General features: G+C 38.4%; 1 protein-coding gene across 1 annotated transcript in view; it reads left to right on the top strand.

Annotated features, from left to right (window-relative positions):
• The window catches only part of negr1 (neuronal growth regulator 1), a 462,491-nt gene extending 448,540 nt beyond the window's left edge, over positions 1 to 13,951 (top strand). Inside the window, exon 7 of the mRNA XM_048602091.1 lies at positions 13,851 to 13,951. Within this exon, the coding sequence (XP_048458048.1) occupies positions 13,851 to 13,951 (101 nt within the window). The remainder of the gene's footprint in view (positions 1 to 13,850) is intronic.
• Positions 13,952 to 24,880: the final 10,929 nt, after the last annotated feature.

The following is a 24,880-nucleotide window of genomic DNA, read 5'->3' as shown; positions in this document are numbered from 1 at the left end:
GGTTCAATCTACATACCGACAGTACCCTCTACCATTTTGTGTGCCTCTACCACTCTGCTAAATGGGATACACTAAGAACAAATCTAGCGGCTCATACTGGGCATCTCATGAGGGCAGCAGCAGTAAAAAGAATGGTTACCTTTTATATCCCTCACTCTATCATTACCACCAAAAACTAATCAATTCTGGTTCAATTACGAGAGCAGGAGAACATGTCAGGAGTTGCACTACATGTACCTAAAACTGAAATACCAACCTGGTGAAGATAGATGTAATCGGTTGACACTGGGAAAGTAGCAGATATTTTCTAATCTACATACTCAGAAATGTTATGGCTCACCTCTGGAGCAGGTGTGACTGAAACCCAAGCCTCCCAGTCCAGAGGTAGGGACACAACCACAGCACCACAAGAGCCTTGTTTGAGTTTTATCGTCACCCTTAGGCTAATTTGTAATTTCAGATTTAAATTGAATTCAAATTCTACAATCTGCTGTGGTGGGTTTGAACACATATTCATGGAGTTCTTGTGCCCTTAGATTACCAGCCTAGCGCTATACCTCTCTTCCCCAAGGGCACATGCATGCTAGACAGAAGAAGCAGTGTTCTGTAGAGAAAGCTAAATAAGCCCACAACCATTAATCAGTTTTTGAGTGTATAATGGAGATTTATTAACAAAAATCTATCAAAGATATTGAAGAATGTAAAGCAAAGCCAGGAATATGGATTGAGTCCCAGACCAATGAAATCTCGTTGAATAATTTAATAATGAACAAGACTGGAAGTTTAAATGGCCTCCTCTTGTTCCTTTGGAGTGACCATTGCAGAGGCTGCAGCCGGTGATGATGAAATGATTGAAGATGATGGTATTCCTGGACCTGTTTGGCTTCTCTCCCATCCACAGTTCTGAGGATTGACCCATGTACTTCCATTGGATTGGTTCGGCTTTGTGGGTGAAGTGCTGTAGTGGTTTGCCGTTTCCTTCTGCAGGATGGCTGACCAGGCTCCCCTATGACTGCTTGCCGTTCAGTGCATTGGAAGGATTTTTTGGATAATTAATCAGAGCAAGTTTCCTACAGCAGTTGGGGGGCTAGGGTAGAACGGGTGTCAGATGGTGAGGTAATGTATGAATTCTGCTGCAGAGGATTCAGGTGAGTACCTTGATGAAGCAGGCTAAAGATAAACACTGTTGAGTATGCACAGTAATGGGCAAGCCTTTCAGATGCTTGCATAAAATGTCAAGGAACAAGCTACAGTCTAGCACCAACTTTGCCAGACCAGTGCACAGCCCTTGGACCCCATCCTTTGCAGCATTGAAGTGGTGGTCAACATAAAAGGACTCGTGCACCCTATAATTATGCAGCGTCAGATACCTGGTGTCTCAGCTTCCTTTGCAGCACAAGCAGATGCTACCAATATTGTGGATGTTATAGCGGAAGCATAGACTGCTATCTGTGCCCCTTCATTCTGTGCTTTGTTTCTATGAATTAAGCATCTTTCATACACTTAAAGATCTAATTTGGTGGACATGATTGAAGGTTAGATATGGATATTCCCAGCCTGAAATAATTCTGATCGAGGTGGGAGGGCAACAGGGTTTAGGTCCCACACCATGTCCCCATAATTAAATGCCTTTCCCACCTCCAAACTCAACCAGAGAGAGTGGAAGATACACAGAGCATAACAAAAACCATCCCATTATCACTTGCCATATCAAGACATTTAGTTTTGTACAATTGATTTTATGCATACCAAGATAAATCTAATGTACCTATAAACCTATTACAGATGAACATTAAGTTCAATAAAACATAACACTTTCAGCTTTGACTTGGTTCAATAAACTAGAACAAAACTATAAAATCAAGTTTGCAAAATTCAAGACAGTGTTTAGCAAGCTTTATAGTGTGCATAGAAAACATTATGTTTTATAAATAAGGTCACGTCGAGGAAAGATGAGTAACCTTTGCCAGACAGAAAACTAATTGATAAAATGCTGTAGTGTGTTGATCTCCCATTCCAGGTTTCACAGTTAGCAAATCATCTGCAGCATTTGCGCCTTGTTTAGCAACAGTAAGTTTTATTCCCTACTTCATGGCTATTACCTTGTAAATACTTGTAGTTAATCTCTGCTCCAAGCAACTTCTACTACTGCATTAATGAATAAAAATACAGTTAGAAATATGCCATCTGTAAGAGATTACTGGAATTCTCTGGCTGCTTAAGAAGCATGAATTTTGCTGTATACTATACCACTAATTGTCAGCATGGCTGCAGGCTGTTGCTCTGATTTTGCTCAGTGCCAGTCTATTATAATATGCATTTCAGGCTATTAAATTAGTACCAAATATCAGAAAGATAACAATCTTTTTTTTAACAGAAGTTGTAGTTAAACAAGGTGGAATCTTCCGCTCTCTCTGGTTGAGTTTGGAGGTGGGAAAGGCATTTAATTATGGGGACATGGTGTGGGACCTAAACCTTGTTGCCCTCCCACCTCGATCAGAATTATTTCAGGCTGGGAATATCCGTATCTAACCTTCAATCATGTCCACCAAATTAGATATTTAAGTGGCCATTTAATTAGCTCCTTGCTTTCTGTACTTGTACTTTTTATCTTCCTCTGATGTAACAGTTGCATGGTGGGAAAATGATTACTTGCTCTTAGCATCTTTTTTATTGAAAACAAATTTCAAAGGTTACTGAGTGCTGTATTTCAAACTAACTTTAACTGTCTTCAACTAAAGATGAACTTGTCTCAACTTAATGATAGTTGAAGAAGGAATTTCCACTTAATGCCTGTCTTCACGGGTAAAAAAAAAGTTGGGAAATTTTATTGGGTTGATAACTTTGTCCGTGATGGGACAATGCATTTCAATACAATTTAAATAACTTCCAGTGTTTCCATGCTTCTCAAACATTTTTATCCATCAATATATATTCGCTTTTATATTTTGAAAAATCCTGATTATTGAGATCAAAACAGTTTGACTTTGAAAATATGAAAGCTTATTACATTATTAATGCTCTGGGGACATGGGTTCAATTCCCATGGCAGTAATTGATGGAAATTAAATTCAGTTAATAAACCTGAAATGTACAGCTCCTCTCAATAATATTAATCATGGCAACTATTATTGATTAATTCAAATTTGCATCTAGTTCATTCATGTCTTTGAGGGCAGGAAGTCTGTCATCTATAATTGGTCTGGCCTACATGTGACTCCAGACTCACATCAATGTGGTTGGCTTTTGGCTGCCTCCTGAAATGGCCTAGCAAGCCTCAATGGCCTAATTCAAGGGCAGTTAGGATTGGACAACAGCAACAGCCACATCCAAAGAACGAATAAACAGAAAGAGGAAAAGAAATACTTTCAAATTGTCATCCTGTGGTAGCTATCTGTTAATCATGTGTCTTTCTGTAATGTTTGTCTGCATTATCTTCCATAAGTTGATGAAAGATACATGTCATTTCTTTTTTTTTCTTTTCCTTTCCCCCTTTTCGTAGAGCTAATTGAGCCTACTAGATTTACTAGTTCTCCTAGTCCTACTAGTTCTCCTAGTCCTCCCCTAACCACAGGTCAGTATGCCCGCATGCATTTAGCTAGACTCTTTCGATACTTCTATTATGGAAACTGAGAGAAACATTGGGACTTTATACTTTGGATATTTACTATGCTACCTTTGGTTTGATGTTCCTGATTTTTATTTTAAAGAATAATAATCATGAACATTTATGGAAGTTGTTCGATTATTCCCACGTATTTAGGAATGCTTGGTTAATAGAATTCTGAATGTTGCTGAAAAACAGCACATTTCATTGAGGTTTCTCAACTCTCACTTAACTTACAAGAGGGGAAAACCAACATTTCCACAGTGTGAGAAGAGAATGCTGATTGGTTGCCAAATGCTCTCTGACTGATAGAGGCATTACCACAAAGCATGGAGCAGTTGAGTTATCCATCATTAATGACCCAGAGTTAATGATGGATGATTGTTGCAGGCTACGGATGTACTGGAACTTACGTATATTAATACAGAGAGCCCTAATTCTTGCAGACAGAAAGAGCATGTGCATGCCCTGTTCCTGTTTCAACAGAATACGCGACAGTCATTTACTGATTAATTTCTCCGGGTAATATCCTGACCAATCAGAATCAACCTGCCTGTTTTTAAATCTTAACAGCCTGTCAGTTATCGGTCAATCATCATTAACTGCTACAGTTTCCATGACAACACCTGTACCAATCAGCACTCTCCTCTCATATTGTATAAATCTTCGTTTTCCCCTTTATAGGTATTCTTGTGAATTGCCCTGAAGAGCAGAAGATGAAAAACCTAAACAAAATGTATTTTTTCAGCAATACTTAAATAATGTACTGTCAAATGAAATTCTGAAACTTGTTTATAATGTGCTCCTTTTTCTAATCATCATCATTGCCACCTAATGAATTCTTATTGTTACCCATTCATTATGCACTGACTTAGCACAGTGCCTAGTCCAGGATGACTTAATTTGGGCACTTTCATTTATACCACACCTTGCTGCTCAATTAATTCAAAGTGATGTTTTTATTCTACCTGAAAAGTTCACGTTATCTAAAAACTTAAAACTTGAATTTCCTTAATTGGCATTTATTTACTTGGGCAACTTTTTGCAATTAAACACTAAAGTGATGCAGAGCTGTAACTTTATTGCTTTTAGTCTTGATTACATCAACTTTATTGGATAACCCACTAATTGAGCAAAGCCAATTAATTGATATTTAGCATAATAAAAAAATGCAACAGTTTTGAAACTTTGCAATGAGTGAGGTCAATAGTTGGTTGGTCAGAAGACATAAAGTGTGGTTTTGTGCAGTATATCCAGAGAGGTCTGGTCTTTGCTCCTTGATGAATTAGGGGGTATTAGCTGATGTAGAAATGCGTGATCTCTGCGGCTTACTGACCCCTTCCTTCATTCCTGATTGCTGGAAATAAATATGAATTCTGTTAGATTTGAGCTGGGTAATCTTGGCTATGATGCTTCATATTGTCAGATGAACAATCTACGTTTACCCACCTCTGGCTCATGAGTGATAAATAGCTACTTGGGCCATGTACCAAGAGAGCACCTGTAGTACTATTCCTCTGAATAAGTCAACACTTTCAGAGATTGAAGTAATGGAATCAATCAAACCGGATGACAAAACAAACATCTTGAAGATCATAAAGATGTTTTAAAAATGTTTAAGATCAGTTAGATTTTCAGGAATTTCATTTCATTGTCTTTTGGGGGAGACAACCTGAAGCTTGTTACAACATAATATAGATAGAAAAGTGATTGTAACCACTCCTGCAGAAGAACATGCTTGATAAATTGAATGCTGTTTTCTTGTTAAATGCTTTACATTTTTTTAAACAGTAGAAAGTTAGGTTACACAATAGAAGTGTATACTTCCTTCTAGTTTAGAAGTACTCAATACTTAAAATATTTTGGTAAAAACTAAAAAAATGGATATCAGATCGAAATGACAAATTATACATTTAACATTTAGCCCCAGTAGTTGAATAACGTATGGCCCAGCTTAAGTGGTTCCGAGACATTACAGTGTTCCAATCTTATGAACGAACAAACTATTCTGATATATTTTGACAAACTATCTCACTAGGTCCGATTCTGTCTATTTTGTGGCAGTGTTTAGAATATTCATTTTACATAGAAATGTGATCTTTAAAACTTATTTGAACTGAAATTAGCAGAGATTAATTTTGCAATGTATATTCCACGGGTCCTCCCTTGCTTCCAAAAATACCAGCGTCGTTGTTTATTTATAGGAGCTGTTTATTTCATTCCTTGAGAGAGAAACCATTAAAACTGTTTTCATTGCAAATATTTTAACTGACTCTTTTAAGTGTCTCAGAGTGGCATTTAATGCTCCTACATCCCTAGAGGTGAGTTCAGGTTGGAGGGTGAGGGCTAGTGTCCCTGTTACAATCCCACCTACCTCTCATCAAATCTGGGCAAGAGGAGATGCAAGTAGTAAATTGATATCATTCAATGGCCACATAACACAGTCAGGTTTGCCAGGGGCCTACCTGGGTAGAAGAATTGGGCAGGTGCAGAGACGAGGAGGAAGGGCCTCTTGTTCACAGACACTTTGTGCCCAATTGAAGAACCCAGCATTAGGAAAGGAAGGCCCCTCAGGGAGACAATGCCTGCTCTTGTTTACGATGTCAATCCCTCCTTCACCATTGCTCCCCTACCCTTGACAGCAACTCTTTCCTCATGACCCCCATCCTGGCCACACTTACCTCTGTCTGGGGATCCATTAGTGATTCTTGTAGGAAGCCCCACGGTAATTTTGGCAGTTTCAACCTTTCCTGGTGACACTGCTGGTGCTGGAGAACCAGCGGCCTCTCATTGGCCAGGAGCTCCAGATGTACTTTCTGCCCACCTAGAAACTTAATCAGACAGGAGGCCAAGTTCTGCCCAGATAAGTGCCTGATTAGGATGAAGTAGTGTTCCAGTTCTGAGGAAGAGTCACCGGACCTGAAATGTTAACTCTGATTTCCTCTTCACAGATGCTGCCAAACCCGCTGAGCTTTTCCAGCAACTTCTGTTTTTGTTTCTGATTCACAGCATCCACAATTCTTTCTGTTTTTATTTAGTGTCATACCTTCTATGGAGAAGAAACACAGGGGTCCTACCAGTTCTCCAACTGGTGAATGAAATTCCCCTCACCAACATTAAATCCTGGCATTTAACTCAGTTGTTTTCAGGTTATTTAGTAAATAGGTGTGTTATCTTCACAAAAATATTCAACTGCTGATAAATACTGAATTTTTATAACTACTAGAAAGTAATTGGTCTCAATCCGTTCCTTAATAAGAGACCAACTCAACCTACTTCTCTTTCCTTTAAAAATAAATCAAAATGTTTCTTGAATTCATTCATTCATATTATTGACTGTGAGGGCCTTCCCTATTAATTTAGTTTACAAGCTTCTCTCGGTGAAAAGCTTATACCTGACTAATTCCCTCCTTCCTCTCCACTATTAGGAGCAATTTGCCTGCATCAACTTTGTCAGTTACTTTGAATAATGTACCTAAAAGATTGGGATTGAAAATCAGTTTAGGCAGCTGTTATTCAGTAAGCTTCCATGTTTTTATTAATTCTATGTGAAAATAATTCTATAGTGTCCAGTTTGACAAAAGGTTTCTGGTTTGGTCTTGCAATTTTTTTGTGTGAATTGATGTAAGCAGTATGTCTGCCTATATATGTGACAATGTCTGTGAAGTGATTAAAATATTATGGAAAGTACAGTTCAGTTAAACCCAAATTAGTTATTGCCCAATGACTGATGGAATACATGTAGTCTGAGATACAGCTTTAATTGCTGCACTGCTGTAGTTAATGTATGTTCAGCCAAGACAGTAGTGAAGTTGCTACAGTTGACATTACTGTCCTGTGTCCAAGAGGCATCAGGTATTGCAGGGTTCCCATTTCAAAAGTTCTTTCTCTAAATTGCTTAGATTATTGAAATATGTGGATATTAGTTCAGGTCAAGTGTGGGTTCTTATTATTTATTTGTTTGAAAAACTTGTCATCATGTTCAGTTTATTGAGTGATGAAGTTTTAATTTGATTCCAGAGAACTACAAAGACCAAAATAGGTGTGTTTTATTACCAGTTAAAATCTTGCATTCTGAGCACAAAAATCTTCAATTCTTTTCAATGAAAAGACATAGCTGACTCTCACAATAAATCTTGTTGATTATTTTGTATAATTTGATCCCATCTCCAGACTTCATTCCTCAGTATAACATCATTAGTGGCCTGTTATGTCTGGTAAAACTACTATCTGTCATTATTTCACTGGAGACTTTAAATTAAGCAGCAAATTTTTTTTAGAGACCATCCTACAGTTGTTGGGGAATGCCCAGCTGATATCAACTTCCCTGCAGCCACTTAATATTTGATGGATGTTAATTGGTTGAGGGTGAGATTTCAAAAGACCTTCCTTTGAGAGCTGTTGCCCAGTTGGATTTGTAGTGCCAGCAGCAACAAGCAATAACCACTGCTGGAACCACAGCCATTCCCTAACAAACAGGAGCTAAGGAAGATCAAACTGAGGGTGAGTCTAGCACATTGGTGAGGCCTGGCCAGCAGGGACCTGTAAAGGGAATAAGGAGATAAAGGCACCTGGTTTGAAAGATCAGTAGGAGAGTTGAAGGAGAGTATGACCTTGGGAGAGGCATATATCTAATGTACACAGGGGACATTCCCCCCCCCGCCCCACCACAAACTTTTGCCCGACACTAACCTGCACAGCTAAAATGCCAAGTTATGCAATTGATGTGTGTCTCCTTGCCGTGGGAAAAGTAGTGACGGAAAAGGATCAGGCACTTAACTGGCCATTAAGGCCCCGAATAGGTCCAAGGGCAGGTATTCTGCCCAATGCATCCACTGTGAGAGATAGATCAAGGACAGCTAAGAAGATGGAGGAATGACCGTGTGCTGAATTTTTCAAACGCGCACCCTTCCCCATCTTTAAACCGAGGGCAGGGGTCTGTAAAACTCCAGCCAAATAGTGGGCATGTTCACATGAGGGAAGATTTGGAAAATGAAAATGGAAGGGCAAGATAATAGTGCAGGGTAATGATAAAACCAGTGCACAACAGGAAGGGACAGATCGTACAACCATGAACATGCATCAGCAAATAAGGGCAGTATGGGCAGAACACAGTAAAAAGTCAAATTAAATGCCCCATAACTGAATGCTAACTATGCTCATAACAAGATGGATAAATTGATAGTATAATTAGAAATAAATTAATATGATTTAGCCATTACATAGCCGTGGTTGCAAGGTGACCAAGGCTGAGAACTAAATCTTCAAGGGTATTTGACATTTCGGAGGGAGACCAGGGAAGGAAGTACAGTGACTCTGTTAGTAAAGGATGAGATCAGCATTTAGTGCGAAATGGTCTTGGTTCAGAAGATCAAGATGTAAAATCATTTTGAGTGGAATCCTTTACTGCAAAGAATTGGGAGTAGTTTATGAACGACCTAACTGTAGCTGCATAGTAGAACAGAGTACATACCAAGAAATAATGAAGTCTTACAAGAAAGGTGGATGACTTTAATTTTCAAATAGATTGAACAAATCAATTTGGCAACAGTAGCCTGAAGGATGGGTTTTCAAGTGTATTTGGGACAGATTCTCAGAATATATTCTGAAACCTACCAGCTACCAGGCTATGTAGTACCAAGCAGTGTGTAATGGTACACAGTGAATTGAAGATCTCACAGTAAAGAATCCTCTCTGTGAGAGTGATAATAAAATGATAGAATTTCACATTCATTTTGACAGTGAGAAATGTGGGAATTGAACCAATGGCTTAAACTTAAATAAAGGTAATTACAACTGTAAGAAGACAGTGGTGACTAAAATAGGCTGGGTAAGTAAATTCAAAAAACTGTTTCATAACTCTCAATAAAAACATATTGCATCAAGGAACAGTTTTACCAAAAAGGATGCATCATCAATAGCTACCTAATGAAGTTAAGTGAAAGAAAAGGTGTACAATGCTACAAAGATTAATGATAGACCAGACAATTAGGACAATTTTAGAAACCAACAAGCGATGATTAACTGGGGAGAAATTGAAGAATAGGAGAAAACTAGCAGGAAAATAAAAACAGACAGTGAAAGGTTACTGTAAGTATATAAAGAAAGAGTAGCTAGAATAAGCATTGGTCCCTAGAGGATGAGTCTGGGGAATTGCTAATGAGTAACAAGGAAGTGACAGAGGCTTTTGCCAAATATTTTATATCCAGCTTCACAGCAGAAGACACTAAAAGTATGGCCAGAATAAAAATCCAGAAACAAAATAAAGGGAGCACCATATGAACATGAGAAACAAGCATGGGCCATTCGGCCCCTCATACCTACTGTGCCATTCAATAAAATCATGGATAATCTGATTGTATCCACAAATTGATATTCCCATTTAGCCCTAATAACCTTTCACCCTTTTGCTTACCAAGAATGTATCCATCTCTGTCTTAAAAATACACACGGGCTCTGCGTCACTATCTTCTCAGGAAGAAAGGAATCAAGTCATCACCTCTCATCTAATCTCCAGCAAATGTTAGTCTAGCTTGTCTAACCTGTTTTCATGAGATAATCCACCCATTCCAAGTATAAATCAGGTGAACGTCCTTTGAACTGCTTCCAAAGCATTTACATCCTTTCTTAGATAAAGTGACCAGTACTATATACAGTACTCCAGACAAGATCTTAGTGCACTGTGTAACTAAAGCATAACCTCTTTACTATTGTATTCAATTCCCCTTGTAATAAGTGAATATATTCCATTAACTTTCCTGATTACTTGCAGTATCTGCAGACCAGCGTTTTGCAATTTATGCCCTAGGATTCCCAGTCTCTCAACATTTAGATAATATGTGTCTTATTCTTTCTTCCTTCCAAAATGGACAATAGCACTTTTCCCATCATATGTTCTACTTGTTAAATCTTTGGCACTCACATAACCTAATGATATACTTCTAAAGCTTCCTTATGTCCTCTTGGTAACTTACCTTCTTACCAATCTTTGTGTCATCCACCAATTTGGCAGCCATACCTTCTGTCCATTCATCTATGTAATTTATATAAGTTGTAAACAGTTGTGATCCCAGCACTAGTACCTGTGGCATACTACTTGTTGCATCTTGCTAACCTAAAAGATCACCTTCAACGAAAAAAAATGTGGGAATACAAATGAAACATGAAGCTGAGAAGCATCCTGATCTTGACAATCTTCATCCCAGGATCTTAAAAGATGTGGTTACAGAAATAGTGAATATATTAATTGTAATTTTAATTTATGGAAGTTCTTTGAAGAGGGAAATGAAGAGTTGATAAAGGGGCATGAGAAGGTGTACTGTACATGAACTCTCAAAGCGGGTACAATTATGTGCAGTATACAAGGTTATACAGAAGATAAGAGCATGTTGTCTTGGACATATAAGCATGGACAGAGGACAAGAAACAGCACGTCAGGATAAATGCCTTATGTTCAGAATGGCAAACAGTAATGAGAGAAATGCCCAGAGCCTCAACTATTTAGAATCTAAATCAATTATTTGGTTCCAAGGAACTAATGACATTAAAGCCAAATTTGCTGACGATATGGAGTGTTCAGAAAGCAAGGTGCAAGGAGGATGCATGAATTTAGCTGGTGGGGTAAAATTTGAAGTTTTCCTCTTTGGCATGAAGAATAAAAAAGCAAAATATAATTTAATTGGAGAGAAACTGCAGAATACTATGGTGTAGAGGGATCTGGGTGCCCCGGTGTGTGAATCACAAACTTAACATGGAGATACAGTAAGTAATTAGAAAGGCAAACAGAATGTTAGTCTGTATTGCAAGGGGGATGGAGGTTTTAAAAAAAAAAGTAGGGAGGTCTTGTTAAAATTGGAAGTCACACGACATCAGATTATAGTCCAACAGGTTTATTTGAAATCACCATCTTTTAGAGCATTGCCCTTTTGTCACATGAAGTGAGAGAGAAACATGCAGGCACAGAATTTATAGGCAAAGAGATCAAGAACAGAGAGATCAAAAGATCATACAAATGGTGTAAATGGCGTGTCAAATCATAAGTCTCTGCAGGTGATCAAAAGTGTCAGACAGTGTGAGTAAAGTGTCAACAGCTTAATAACAAGTGAAGGAATGACCTACAATCTGCTTAAATGAGGCAGAGAGGTAATTACAAAAAATTCAAAATAAGGTGCTGCTGGAGACAAACTAAATGACTAGAATAACATGATAGGTATAAGAACCAAAAGAACTGCAGATGCTGTAAATCTGGAACAAAAACAAAGTTGCTGGAAAAGCTCAGCAGGTCTGGCAGCATCTGCGAGGGAGAAAACAGAGTTAACGTTTCGGGTCCGGTGACCCTTCCTCAGAACCCAAATAGGTATAAGAGTCGCGTGATAGGTAAAAGAGGGTCTAACCAAAGTAACAAGTAATCCAAAACTGTACAAACTAGTTATGGTAGAGAGATCATGACAATTTATCAAAGTGATGGTGTCAAATCAGGACAGTAAGGAAGATTTTACAGATGCAGAACAGTGTGGTGGGGTCTCATGTGGCGTGTTGTTGTGCATCTTGAAGGCTGCCTTGGAGGACGCTTACATGATGATCGGAGGCAAATGTCCTTCACCGCTGAAGTGTTCCCTGACTAGAAAAGAACATTCCTGTCTGGCGATTGTTGCGCGGTGTCCATTCATCCGTTGTCATAGCATCTGCATAGTTTCGCCAATATACCATGCCTCAGGGCATCCTTTCCTGCAGTGTATGAGGTAGATAACATTGGCCGAGTCACATGAGTATCTGCCATGGACGTGGTGGGTGGTGTTCCCACGTGTGATGGTAGTATCCATGTTGATGATCTGACATGTCTTGCAGAAGTTGCCACGGCAGGGTTGCATAATGTTGTGGTCGATGTTGGCCTGAAGGCTGGGTAGTTGGCTGTGAACGATGGTCTATTAAAGGTTTGGCGGTTGTTTGAAGGCAAGGAGTGGACACGTAGGGATGATCTTGGCGAGTTGTTCATTGTTATCGATGGCATGTTGACGGCTGTGAAGAACTTGGCATAGTCTCTCCAGTCCAGGAAGTTCCGTACCCACGAAGACAGCCTCAACCGTGATCTTGGGTTCCTGTTGTGTTACATGTGACCCCCACCGTACTGTTCTGTATCTGTAAAATCTTCCTGTTTTGACACAATCACCTTGATAAATTGTTATGACCTCTTTACCGTAATTAGCTTGTACAGTTTTGGATTACTCATTACTTTGATTAAACCCTCGGCAAGCAACCTCTATACCTGTCATGTCACTCCAGCCATTTAGTTTGTCTCCAGCACCACCTTATGTTTAATTTTCACAATTAGCTCTCTGTCTAATTTGATCAGATTATAAATCACCCCTTCACTTGTTATTCAGCTGTTGACACTTTACTCACGCTGTCTGACACTTTTGATCACCTGCAGAGACATATTATTTGACACTCCACTCATCCATATGATCTTTTGATCTCTCTGCCCTTGACCTCTCTGCCTATAAATTCTGTGCCTGTGTGTCTTCTCTCTCACTTCACCTGATGAAGGAGTAGCGCTGCAAAAGCTTGTGATTTCAAATAAACCTGTTGGACTATATCCTGGTGTCATGTGACTTCTGACTTTGTCCACCCCAGAACAACACTGGCACCTCCACATCATTGCTAAAATCGTGCAGGGCATTGGTGGAACCACACAAAGAGTGCTATACAACTTTGGTCACATTACTTGAGGAGGGCCATACTTGAAATTGATGTAGTTCAGAGAAGACTCACTACACTCATTCCTGGGATGAAGCGGTTAATTTATGAGGAAATACTGAGCAGGTTGTGCTGATACTTAGTGGAGTTGGAAGAATGAAAAGCTCATTGAAATGTACAGAACTCAGAGGAGCTTGACAGGATAGATGTTGGGAGGATGTTTTCAAAAAAAAAGGAATCTCGCATTTGAGATAGATGGGAAGGAATTTCTTTTCTCAGAGGTTCATTGGAAATTGTCTTCCCCTGCAAGCAATAAAGGCCGGGTCATTGAGTATATTCAAGGCTGAGTTAGACAGATTTCTGATTGACAGGAGAGTTAAGTGATATCGGAGTACAGGGGAAAGTGAAGTTAAAGCCAAAATCAAATCAGCCATGATTTATTTAATGACACAGCAAGTTCAAGGAACTTAACAGCCCGCTTCTGCTCCTTCTTATGCTTTCGTAGTCTAAATTGCACAGTGATTTATAATCTTTCTTTTCTTCACAGTGCCAACCACAGAGCATTATTGGACCACCGGCAGTGCCGAAATTATTTTATCCTGGTGGTGCCTGGTGATGGTATTATCCTGTCTGGTCAGCATATACTAGCAAAAGAGGGAGTGTGCAAGGTGCAGTGAACAAAAAGAACCGTGAAGAAGTTCAAGAATCTCTTCCAAGTGCTGGGAACTGGATACAATCTGGTACAGTTCATTCACAGAAAAGTGTGAGAATCAACTAGCAGTACAAACACAGGGATGTGAACCTTTCCTAGGATTACTGATTCTGTAAATGTCTAAATTGTATTCTTTTCAGGTTATCATCAAGTTCTAACATTGAACTCATTGTCCCGTATCATGCTTTGTAGGCTGTGGAAGTTACTTTTTAAGAACATGTAATTGTAATATCTAGCATATAAGCTGCAATGCTTCACAAACTAGGTTAACCCCACTTAAGGTGCTGAATACATGCAAGAAAGATTTGGCACTTGCATGCGATTTTGTAACCTGCAATATGATTTAATCTTCATAATTGTGGCATAAGGTCAGCAGGCATTCAACGAAAATGGGTCTCTTGCATCTAGTTTCGTAGTTTAAATGGAACTGTTTAAAGTCTTAAAACAAGGAGGTACACCAGTTGTTTTGACAATTGAAAAGACTGACAAGGAAAGCATCCATCTCAAATAATTACTTTTCAAAATATTAGAATGAATGACAAAGGAAAATCCTTTAACATACTCCAGTTTTCTTCTAAAATTCCAAGCAGTTGTAGAATTATTTAACAGGGGAAATTGAGAAAGAATAGGTCAGTTGTCTATCATACTCTTTTATTTTTCTCTTTCACTTCACTCCCACACAAACATTTGAAGTGGCATTTCAGATCGGGGATCTCATTTAAAGAAATGGTTTTCACTTCATTTTTAAAATTTCTTCCATAGAATTTCTATCTTGCTCCCTCCCGTTCTTATTCTGGAATGATTGGGAGGAAAAAAGCTAGAAATACTAGAAATGTGAAAAACAATCATTTTAGAAAATAAATAACAGATGAAGCAGGGAAAGATAGGGTAACATTTTAACAGGGAACTTCATGTAAACTGTTCTGTTCTAAAGGAAAATCTCAACCAAAACATCAGCTTCTCTTTCTGGTTGCAACCATTGACTGTTTTATTGCATTGTAGAATAAAATGGCATAAAGCCATGATTATTATTTCACTTTGGTTTGTATTTGACTGGTGCCCTGCTTATCCTCCTAGTTTAGAATGCAAGTGCACAGATTCTGTCTGGCTGCTTTTGTGGCTTTGCTACCTATTTTGTAGACTGCTTCTTTAATGGCATTTCCATCTATAGGCTGTGACCTGTAGGAAACTGCAGCGCATCATAACCACACTTGTTTTTAAATGAAAGTTAACATAAATTATTATTATTATTACTTTAAATTCCAGCTCGTCCTAGTGCCTGGAGAGAATTAAAAATGGAACCCCCAATTTACATGTTCCAAGACTTTACCATTCACTTAACTTGACCAGGTGGCTGCACATGGAGATGCCGTGGAAAGTCAATCTAGGTATCAATACTTCACAAAAACAATCTGTGCCAAACCCTGTAGCCTTTACGTATGCATAGCATAACTTCAATAGCATTGTGCTTTTGGTAAGATCCGTGTTCAGATAGCATTTCCAGCACTAAAGCATGCAACATGTTAAGATATTAAGTTACTCCAACAAATTTTTGCCTACAAAGAACCTGGAATAATGAGGAAATAAAGTCATGTAGCTGTTATTAAACACCAGTAACAACAAGTAATTATTCAATTGTACATGGTTTGTAAGATCTGGAGTTCACAACAGGTAGCCAGCAAAATGGTATTCCGTGGGGAGTACTTTTAAAAATATTCTCCAATTACAATCTTGATTTATTAAGTGAAATTGTTGTTATTCAAATGTTTAATTTTTTTGTTCGCATGGCAAATATTGTGATATGATGCAGTTCACTGCACATAGTATCATTTGTTTGTAATGCCATCATGAAGAAAATGACATGCTGATGTTCTTCCCCAATTCAACGATCAGACCACCCCTTCTGTGCATTAACTGAATGATGGAACATTTGGCGAACTTAATGTTAATAGTGGATGAGGGGAATGAAGCCAAACGTCTGTGAATCGTTTTCAATCATGGTGACCTCAAGTGTAATGAATGATACATTTCTGCTGCAGTTTATATGAAGTCATGTGTTTGGCAATCTTATTTTGGTTTACTAACACTTTTTTGTGAAGATTGTACCCCTTTATGTTTGTGTATGTGCTATGGTTCTACATGATGAATCTGGTTGACTAACTGTGGTAGTGCACATGGTAAAATAGTTTATAACCGCCCTGCGACAAAGGTATACAGCAGATCAAATATACATTTTTCTGCAAAAAACCCTTCAAAGATATGATATCAACTTTAAACTTCAAAGTGATACTCACTGCTGCCCCCACGATTTGAAAGGTTGAATGTGTGAAATATTCGTACCAAGTTCATACAAACTGTGGTGTAAAAGTAAAGTTGAAATAGACCAGAACCTATAAGAAAATGCAGTGATGCAATTAGCTAATGTTTGTTGACTAGCGTAATGCAAAGGAAAAACATTATGGGAGGTCAATATATTTTATCAATGAGCCAGTATGAAAGTTCTGTATCTGTAATCTTTAAAATTATGCCTTAACATTATACACTTCTTAAGGATCGTTTTATATACAACCAAAGTTTGGAAGGAGGAAATTTATCATTGTACCAATGGATGTATATAATTGTTCAGGTGAGCCTTGAGTGATTCATAGTATGAAAATTTCACAAAACAATTATAACGTTTTGTGGAAATCCCAGTCACATTATTTTGCATCTCTGAAATCTAAAGCTGGTGTCATATCTGGACCAATTGAAGATTGTTTTTTTCCAGAAAAGAAGGCTTTTCTTAATATTTCTGAAATGACCTGACAATGTCTTGAGTTCTGCTGCCTGCCTGGGCTGCCTGTAGTGATTTGTGACGTGGAAAATATTGTTTACAACAATAAGGCAGATTTTGCATTCTTAATGAAATTTCGTCAGTGCTATTAAATCTCCTTATCTTGTGAGATTGTCCAGTTACAATCCATCAACTTTAATATGTGAAGTGTTTACAGAAACTGTGTGCTGTGCATCAAAAATAGAGTGCAAATAAGCTAATGTGTTACAAGATGGTGAGTAAAATAGTACAGTGACTTACTTGTTTGCTAGCCAAATGCATTTAATAGTCATAGATTAAAACACTGACATACAGTAGCACTGATTTTCCAAATATTATTCTCCAATAGTTTTGTATTATGCTTTGAATTTTTCAATAAAGACTTATTGATGGTACAATAAAGGTAACCAGGCTGCAGTCAACACTGTTCACTGTAGAACTGAACCTAAGGTCTTTGGTTTGATCTCTAAGCTGTGCTCCATTGGTTAAACTCAATCATAGCAATTACAGTTGGTTTCTGCATCTTTAACTTAGGCAGCATAGAAGCAGCGATAGCTCATAATTGTTCTTCCGCAATTCAAAGTAGGTATCCAAAGATGTTGGATATGGACGAGATTAGTGTCTGGCCTCATGGACCCATGAACCATTCACCTGCTAATGTTGGCATGATTCATAAAATAACTGGCCATGAAGGAAGGAGGCAACAGTACAAAAGGAATTGTAACCCATTGTAAGATAGATATTAACTTTGTGTAATAGTGTAAAACAGATGATACCAAGCCAGAAACTAGTTTCACATGCCCTGGTTTTAATTTAGTTGAAGTCTTAATATTACTAGTTTTATATGATGACACAGAGAAAGTCTGTCCTTGTGCATTAATGCCTTCAGTAGAGTAGAAGAATAAATACAAATAAAATCTACTCCTGACCTTAATGTGATGAAAGGGATCGTCAACAGGTTGATCAAGCAGCACTTGCTTAGCAATAAGCTGCTTACTGACATCCAATTTGGGTTCTGCTAGAGCCACTTAGCTCATGGTTCAAACGTGGACAAAAGAGCTGAATTCCAGAGATGAGAGTGAGTGCAGTTGTCATCAAGGCTACATTTGATGAGTGTGGCATCAAGGAACCCTAGCTAAACTGGAGTCAGTGGAAATCAGGGGAAAGATCTCCGCAAGTTGGAGTTGTACCTCGAACTAAGGAAGATGGTTGTGGTTGTTGGAGATCAGTCAACTCAGTTCCAGGATATCTCTGCAGTTCCTCAGGGTAGTGTCCTAGGCCCAACCATCTTCAACTGTTTCATCAATGACCTTCCCTCCATCATAAAGTCAGAAGTGGGGATGTTTGCCAATGGCTGCACAATGTTCAGCACCATTCACAACTCCTCAAATACTGAAGCAGTTGATATTCAAATGCAACAAGACATGGATAATATTCAGGTTTGGGCTGACAATGGCAAGTAACATTCATGGCACACAACACTAGGCAATGATCATCTCCAAAAAGAGAGAATCTAATAATGGCTCCTTCACAGCATTGTGATCACTAAAACCCCCAGATCAATATTCTGCGAGTCACCATTGACGAGAAACTAAACTGGAGTAGTCATATAAATATAGCAGATACAAGAGCAGGTTGAGGTGAGGAATCCTACAGCAAGTAACCTACGTCCTGTCTCCCCAAATCATGTCCATCGTCCACAAAGCTCAAGTCAAGAGTGTGACGGAATACTCCCCATTTGCCTGGATGAGTGCAACTCCAACAACGTTCAAGAAGCTTCACACCATTCAGAACAAAGCAGCCTGATTGGTTATAACCATTGTGCAAACATTCACTCACTCCTTACACATCCCACATGCACAATGAATACCATATAGACAGACAAGGGCAGCAGACACATGGGAATACCAGCTGCAAATTTCTCTCCAATCCACACACTGTCCTGATTTGGAAGAACATTGCCATTCTTTCAGTGTCACTGGGTCATAATCCTGGAATGCCCTTTCTAATGGCATTGTGGGTCTGCCTACACCAGATAGATTGCAGTGGTTTAAGAGGCAGACCCTGCCCTCTCAAGGGCAACTAAGAACCAGCAATAAATGTTGGCTAGCCAGTGATGCTCATGTCTGAAAAATAAATGTTACAAATTGGAAAACAAGTAAGTGTAGCTGTGTCTTGTGTTATGTCTGGGCCTTCAAATCCGTAGAGTGTCAAGAAAGCTGCTTGTGATTTGATCACTATATCATAGAACATAGAACATTACAGCGCAGTACAGGTCCTTCGGCCCTCGATGTTGCGCCGACCTGTGAAACCAATCTGAAGCCCATCTAACCTACACTATTCCATATGTTTATCCAATGACCATTTAAATGCCCTTAAAGTTGGCGAGTCTATTACTTTTGCAGGCAGGGCATTCCACGCCCTTACTACTCTCTGAGTAAAGAACCTACCTCTGACATCTGTCCTATAGCTATCACCCCTCAATTTAAAGCTTTGTCCCCTCGTGCTAGCCATCATCATCCGAGGAAAAAGGCTCCCACTGTCCACCCTATCTAATCCTCTGATCATCTTGCACGTCTCTATTAAGTCACCTCTTAACCTTTTTCTCTCTAACGAAAACAGCCTCAAGTCCCTCAGCCTTTCCTCATAAGACCTTCCCTCCATACCAGGCAACATCCTGGTAAATCTCCTCTGCACCATTTCCAATGCTTCCACATCCTTCCTATAATGCGGCGACCAGAACTGTACGCAATACTCCAAGTGCGGCCGCACCAGAGTTTTGTACAGCTGCAACATGACCTCATGGTTCCGAAACTCAATCCCTCTACCAATAAAACCTAACATACCATACGCCTTCTTAACAACGCTATCAACCTGGGTGGCAACTTTCAGGGATCTATGCACATGGACACCGAGATCTCTCTGCTCATCCACACTACCAAGAATCTTACCATTCGCCCAGTACTCTGTATTCCTGTTACTCCTTCCAAAGTGAATCACCTCACACTTTTCCGCATTAAACTCCATTTGCCACCTCTCAGCCCAGCTCTGCAGCTTATCTATGTCCCTCTGTAACCTGCAACATCCTTCCGCACTATCCACAACTCCACCGACTTTGGTGTCATCCGCAAATTTACTAACCCATCCTTCTACGCCCTCATCCAGGTCACTTATAAAAATCACAAACAGCAGTGGCCCCAAAACAGATCCTGAGGTACACCACTAGTAACTGAACTACAGGATGAACATTTCCCATCAACCACCACCCTCTGTCTTCTTACAGCTAGCCAATTTCTGATCCAAACCGCTAAATCACCCTCAATCCCATGCCTCTGTATCATGTGACCTGAAGGTATAAAGATCTTGTACTCCATTTTATCTCACCATTGCTACCGTGCTGTCAGTTTGTCTCTGGAAGGGTATTTTATGTGATGTGCCAATGCTTATGTTAACCCTTATAACACATGGCATGGATGTTACAGCATTAAAGAATCCACTGCCATTTACTACAGCTAGCTACTACATTCAAACATTCTTCAATCTTGTAAGTGTCTGTACTGACATTAAACTAGTAATTATCATAGTGCTGCTGTGAACACCATGCTTTCAGTTGCATGTCATGCTCCAAATGCCCTGGGGTAGGATGGAATGTGAGACCTTTATACCCTCAGGTCACAAGACTCTTGCAGTAATGATGATATGAGCACGTTTCTTAAGATATACTGTCGTACTGTCTGTAAGACATAGCACAATACTGTGGACTAGCAGTTATATAAGATGCTTCTGTTATTTACTGAGATGAACATTAAGGCTGCTCCAGCACTAGCATCATATTCAATTATTGTTGCATTTGTCTACTTTCATCTGCAGAATGTAACAATCTCTTTTCCTTCTCACAGTTGTGATGATAATTTAATACATAAGTTTAAATGTGTTCAATGGATCAGAATTTGTTGGAAACTTGCTCCATTTTATTGGTGCCTCAGTGGTATGTACCATCCAAAATTGATGTTTATTGTTAAAGTGCAGCTGAATTTCCTTGACCTCTTTCACTGCTCTGCTCTAAAATAATAAAAGCTCATTATCATAGTTTTGCCCATCATTACAGTCCATGGAGATTGCAAGTCTTTTGCATTCACATTTGCTATCTTGTCATAACTACATAGACTGAAAGTAAAGCTGTAACTGATATTGATGTGAGCTACGGCACACACGTGAGTCCGTGCCTGGGAAGATAGCAGTTTTGGAACCACACCTCAGTAGGCAGCAAAATGAATTACAATTTTTTTTTCTCCTCTCAGTCCAAATTGTGTCTGAAGACAATGCTCCAGGATTCTTCCAGCACACCCCACCCATCTCAGGTTAAGGGGAAAGGATTGCAATGATATGTTAATTGCACATTTTGGCCTTGATTATCATGCATAACCTTGAAGAGAAGAGGAGGGAGGAAGCACAGTGTTTGATACACCATGGCTGGAGAATGCAGCAATATCCCCACCTGGAGACTGAAAAAACTGTTGAAGGAGCTGTGTATACATTATCTTTCCCTCACAAAGAGAGAAATTGGCCACCTGTACTAAATGCTGCACAAAGACCTGAAAATGTAGTCTGCTCATACGTCCCAATGTTATAGACTCAAAGATCACTCAGATGCCAATCTAACATGGTGAGCTCCCAGTAAATAGTTAAAGATAAAATTCTTCATCTTCAAGTGTGACCACTCTTGATTTTCTTTTCCTTATTCAGACAATGATAGTGTGGAATTCATTGTGCATTCTATAGCCCATAGTTATTTATTAAAGAATTAGATCTATATGGAATTTTATGTTTTCATTTGTCATTATCAGCATTTCACCATTATTTATTTTGCAGTAGTTTAAAAGGAAAAATGCAGCAGTATTAAAATAGGGCAGGATGTGGAGGACGGTAAAAAGGTATAGAATGCATTTCTCAAGAACGTTTGACCGCGAACATCTTTTATTGATTAAATAATCTGGTACTTTAAATGTACTTCTTCAAGGTGATGCTGTGATAACTCATAGCTGGCATTTGGCAATATATATTCTAATTATCCTGCTTTGCTGGCTTCTGCTGTGGCCGTGTATACACTTGAGTGTCCACAAGGTCAAAAATCATTGGTTGTTTTATGGCACATTGGTAGTTTTGTTTTAAATTCCACAACACACCAACAGCATTTAGCTGAAATAGATATTTGTGATGTTAGGCATGGAAAAACATTTCTGCAAAAAGTTTCTTCCTCTTCCAAAATCTATTTTGCAAACTAATAACTATTGATATTGCACTAAGCATGGTTATTCCCAGTTGCATACGTTTAAATTGAAAAGAAAATCTGTGCAAATTAATAAAAGCCTGAAAACTCAAGGAAGAAGATGCAAATCCCAAGAGGAGTGCTGTTTCTGCTGAATCTCTCTGGCCTAGGTGGTCCACTCGTTTGAATGCTAGTCTACTGTATTCTGGAATCCAGCTTTGACTGATGGTGTGGAAGTTTATGCCTACAAGTTGTAAGAATCAGATGTGAAATTAGCTTTGATTGCCCCTCTCCAATGCATTTGGGACAACAGAATAAAACTACTTCTAAATGCAATACTAAACTGACAAGCTCACTTTGTCACTGAGACTTTCAACTCAAAATATGGAAAAAGTCAGCAGGGGGGTGATGTTGTGGAGTTGTACGAGTGCATTAGATTTCATCCTTTTGTCGGAAGGATGCTTTTTGGGGATCATAATGTGTTGAATGATACCAACCCAGAGGTATGTAATGCTGATAGTCAAAATGAAAAGCATTCCATTGCCTTCTTTGAGTGTCACCAACCTTGAAAGGTTCACACAGAAATCTAAAGAATGAACTGTTAGACTATAGACTACAATTACGCAGTTGCACGCATTAAATTGAAATGAAAAAATTTAGTTTTATCCATTGAAATTGGAAACTGCATGAAAATGAGCCCAAACCTGTATCATTTTGACAGAAATGAATGTTAACTTTGAAGTTATATTTTGTAAGAGTTCATTGAGTTTAAAGGTTCTGAAACTTTCATTCAGAACAGATTAGGTTGTTTTAATTTGGCAGTCTGTATATTATTTTGTAAGTTTTGCACTGTACTTTTATGAGGCCTTTCCTGCAAGCCGTATTCTATAAGACAGCTTAAATAAGTTGAAATAAAAATTACAACTGAATTAGCCCTCATTCTGCTGAGATCCAGGATAATATACTTGTAAACATGCGCAGTGTGAATAAAATGTAATGATTTAAAGAAGAAACTCTAGCTAAATATTTTTTCTTCTATAAAGTACTCTCCTGTTGCATATTGTTTTGGCAGTTGGAAAAATAGTACACCCTTCAAAAGAGCTCAGAAACAGAAGAAACTAAAGAATGGGCATAATCTGTAAGTGTAGCAGCACATTAAATGAAAACTAAAGATGCACTTTGAATATATCTGTGAAATTGACTGTTTTTATTTCAAATCCGCAAGTGTGTTACAATATTACCTGAAGTGAGTATCTCAAAGATATTTTAATAGTGTTTTAGTGTCTAACCTGCTGAGTATTGACAAGGTTTAACACCTAAATATTACATAGCTTTTGCAGATCTTTTCTATATGATTAGGAAGTGGGTAGAAGAAAAGTTATTAATTGTTGGTCTCAGATAATTTGATAAATGCTGAAAATGAACCAGAATGGATAAGATTAAAATTTAAGAGGTACTCAAATTATACTGTTATGTCTAACCACTTTGTAATGTGTTCATTCAATGCTTGCTTAATTTCAATCCAGAATTTGCTTTTGTAATATAGATTTTGAAAATCACCTGCCTCCTTCTTCCTTTCTTCCGACAAGCCAACAACCATGGGTTTGAAGCAGAAAGCCTGACATCAACTGTTGATTTTCTTTTTTTTCTATCCTATACTTTTGAACATAACTATCCTCCTGCTATGTGGAGCCAGGTTTTTGCATACAGTGAGTTTTTCTTTAACTGAACGAATATTTTTGCCTGAGCACTGATGGTTTTATTCTGGATCTGGATCAGAAGTATGAATTGTGATCCAGATTGGAAATTACAGCCAATAATGTGTGTAAGTGAGCTGAATTAGTATTAATTATGAATGTAATTACTAATGCTATAATAATTAAGGCTGAAGCACACTTGATTCAATAAGTGTGTGTTAACTCTGTCTAAGTCCTCCCTTCACACAGTTGAGCATGGTGTTTCCTGCTGATTTACCTAAAACAAATAAAACAGAGCAAATCAAAAATTAGATCATTACAGTAACATAATTATGTTTTTAAATTAGCTCTGATGACAAGATTCACTACCTACTGCTTTTCAGATACCAAAGTATGTAGTCTGTTTCAGATTACCTACAGCAAAATCGATTATTGATGGTCCTAAATTATCTTAGCCAATTGAAGAAAAAAATCCTACCATTTTTTCCACAAATGTTCCAATGAAATAATTTCTCCTTAAGATTTGAATGACCTGGGAACATTGTTAATCATTTTAAGTCTTAAGTGTTGTCATATTTGCATAGTTTAATGCAATATTAGTCTCATATTCTACATTGGTTGAAAGTAAAAACACAACTGTTATGTTTTCTGTTAATTCAAAGTGATTCTGGTTTCACAACAAAACTTGTTTTTATAAAATTGCCCAAATTTAAGCAACCAGCAAGAAATGACCTATGTTTAAAAGTTTATTTCATGGGATGTGGGCATCACTGCTAAGGCTGGCATTTATTCTCAATTGTCCTTGAACTGAATGGCTTCCTGGGTCATTGCAGAGCACATTTAAGAGTTAACTACACTCCTCTGGGTCTGGAGTTACAATTTAGGTAAAAATGCCAGATGCCCTCCCTGAAAGGAAATTGTTGAACCGGCTGGGTTTTTACGACAATAGATAACAGTTTTTCACCATTACTGAGACGAGCTTCAATTCCAGGTTTAAAAAAAAGTCATTAATTACTTTCATCTTCCACCAGCTCCAGTTGAGATCAATGGGAAAACTCCTGAGTCTTGGGGAGAGTCCCCCGAGCAA

This window comes from Rhincodon typus, chromosome 10 (genome assembly GCF_021869965.1).
Source record: "Rhincodon typus isolate 14 chromosome 10, sRhiTyp1.1, whole genome shotgun sequence".
Classification (NCBI taxonomy): domain Eukaryota; kingdom Metazoa; phylum Chordata; class Chondrichthyes; order Orectolobiformes; family Rhincodontidae; genus Rhincodon; species Rhincodon typus.
Note: the sequence above shows the minus strand (reverse complement) of the source record. Positions and strands in the feature narration are given on the sequence as shown.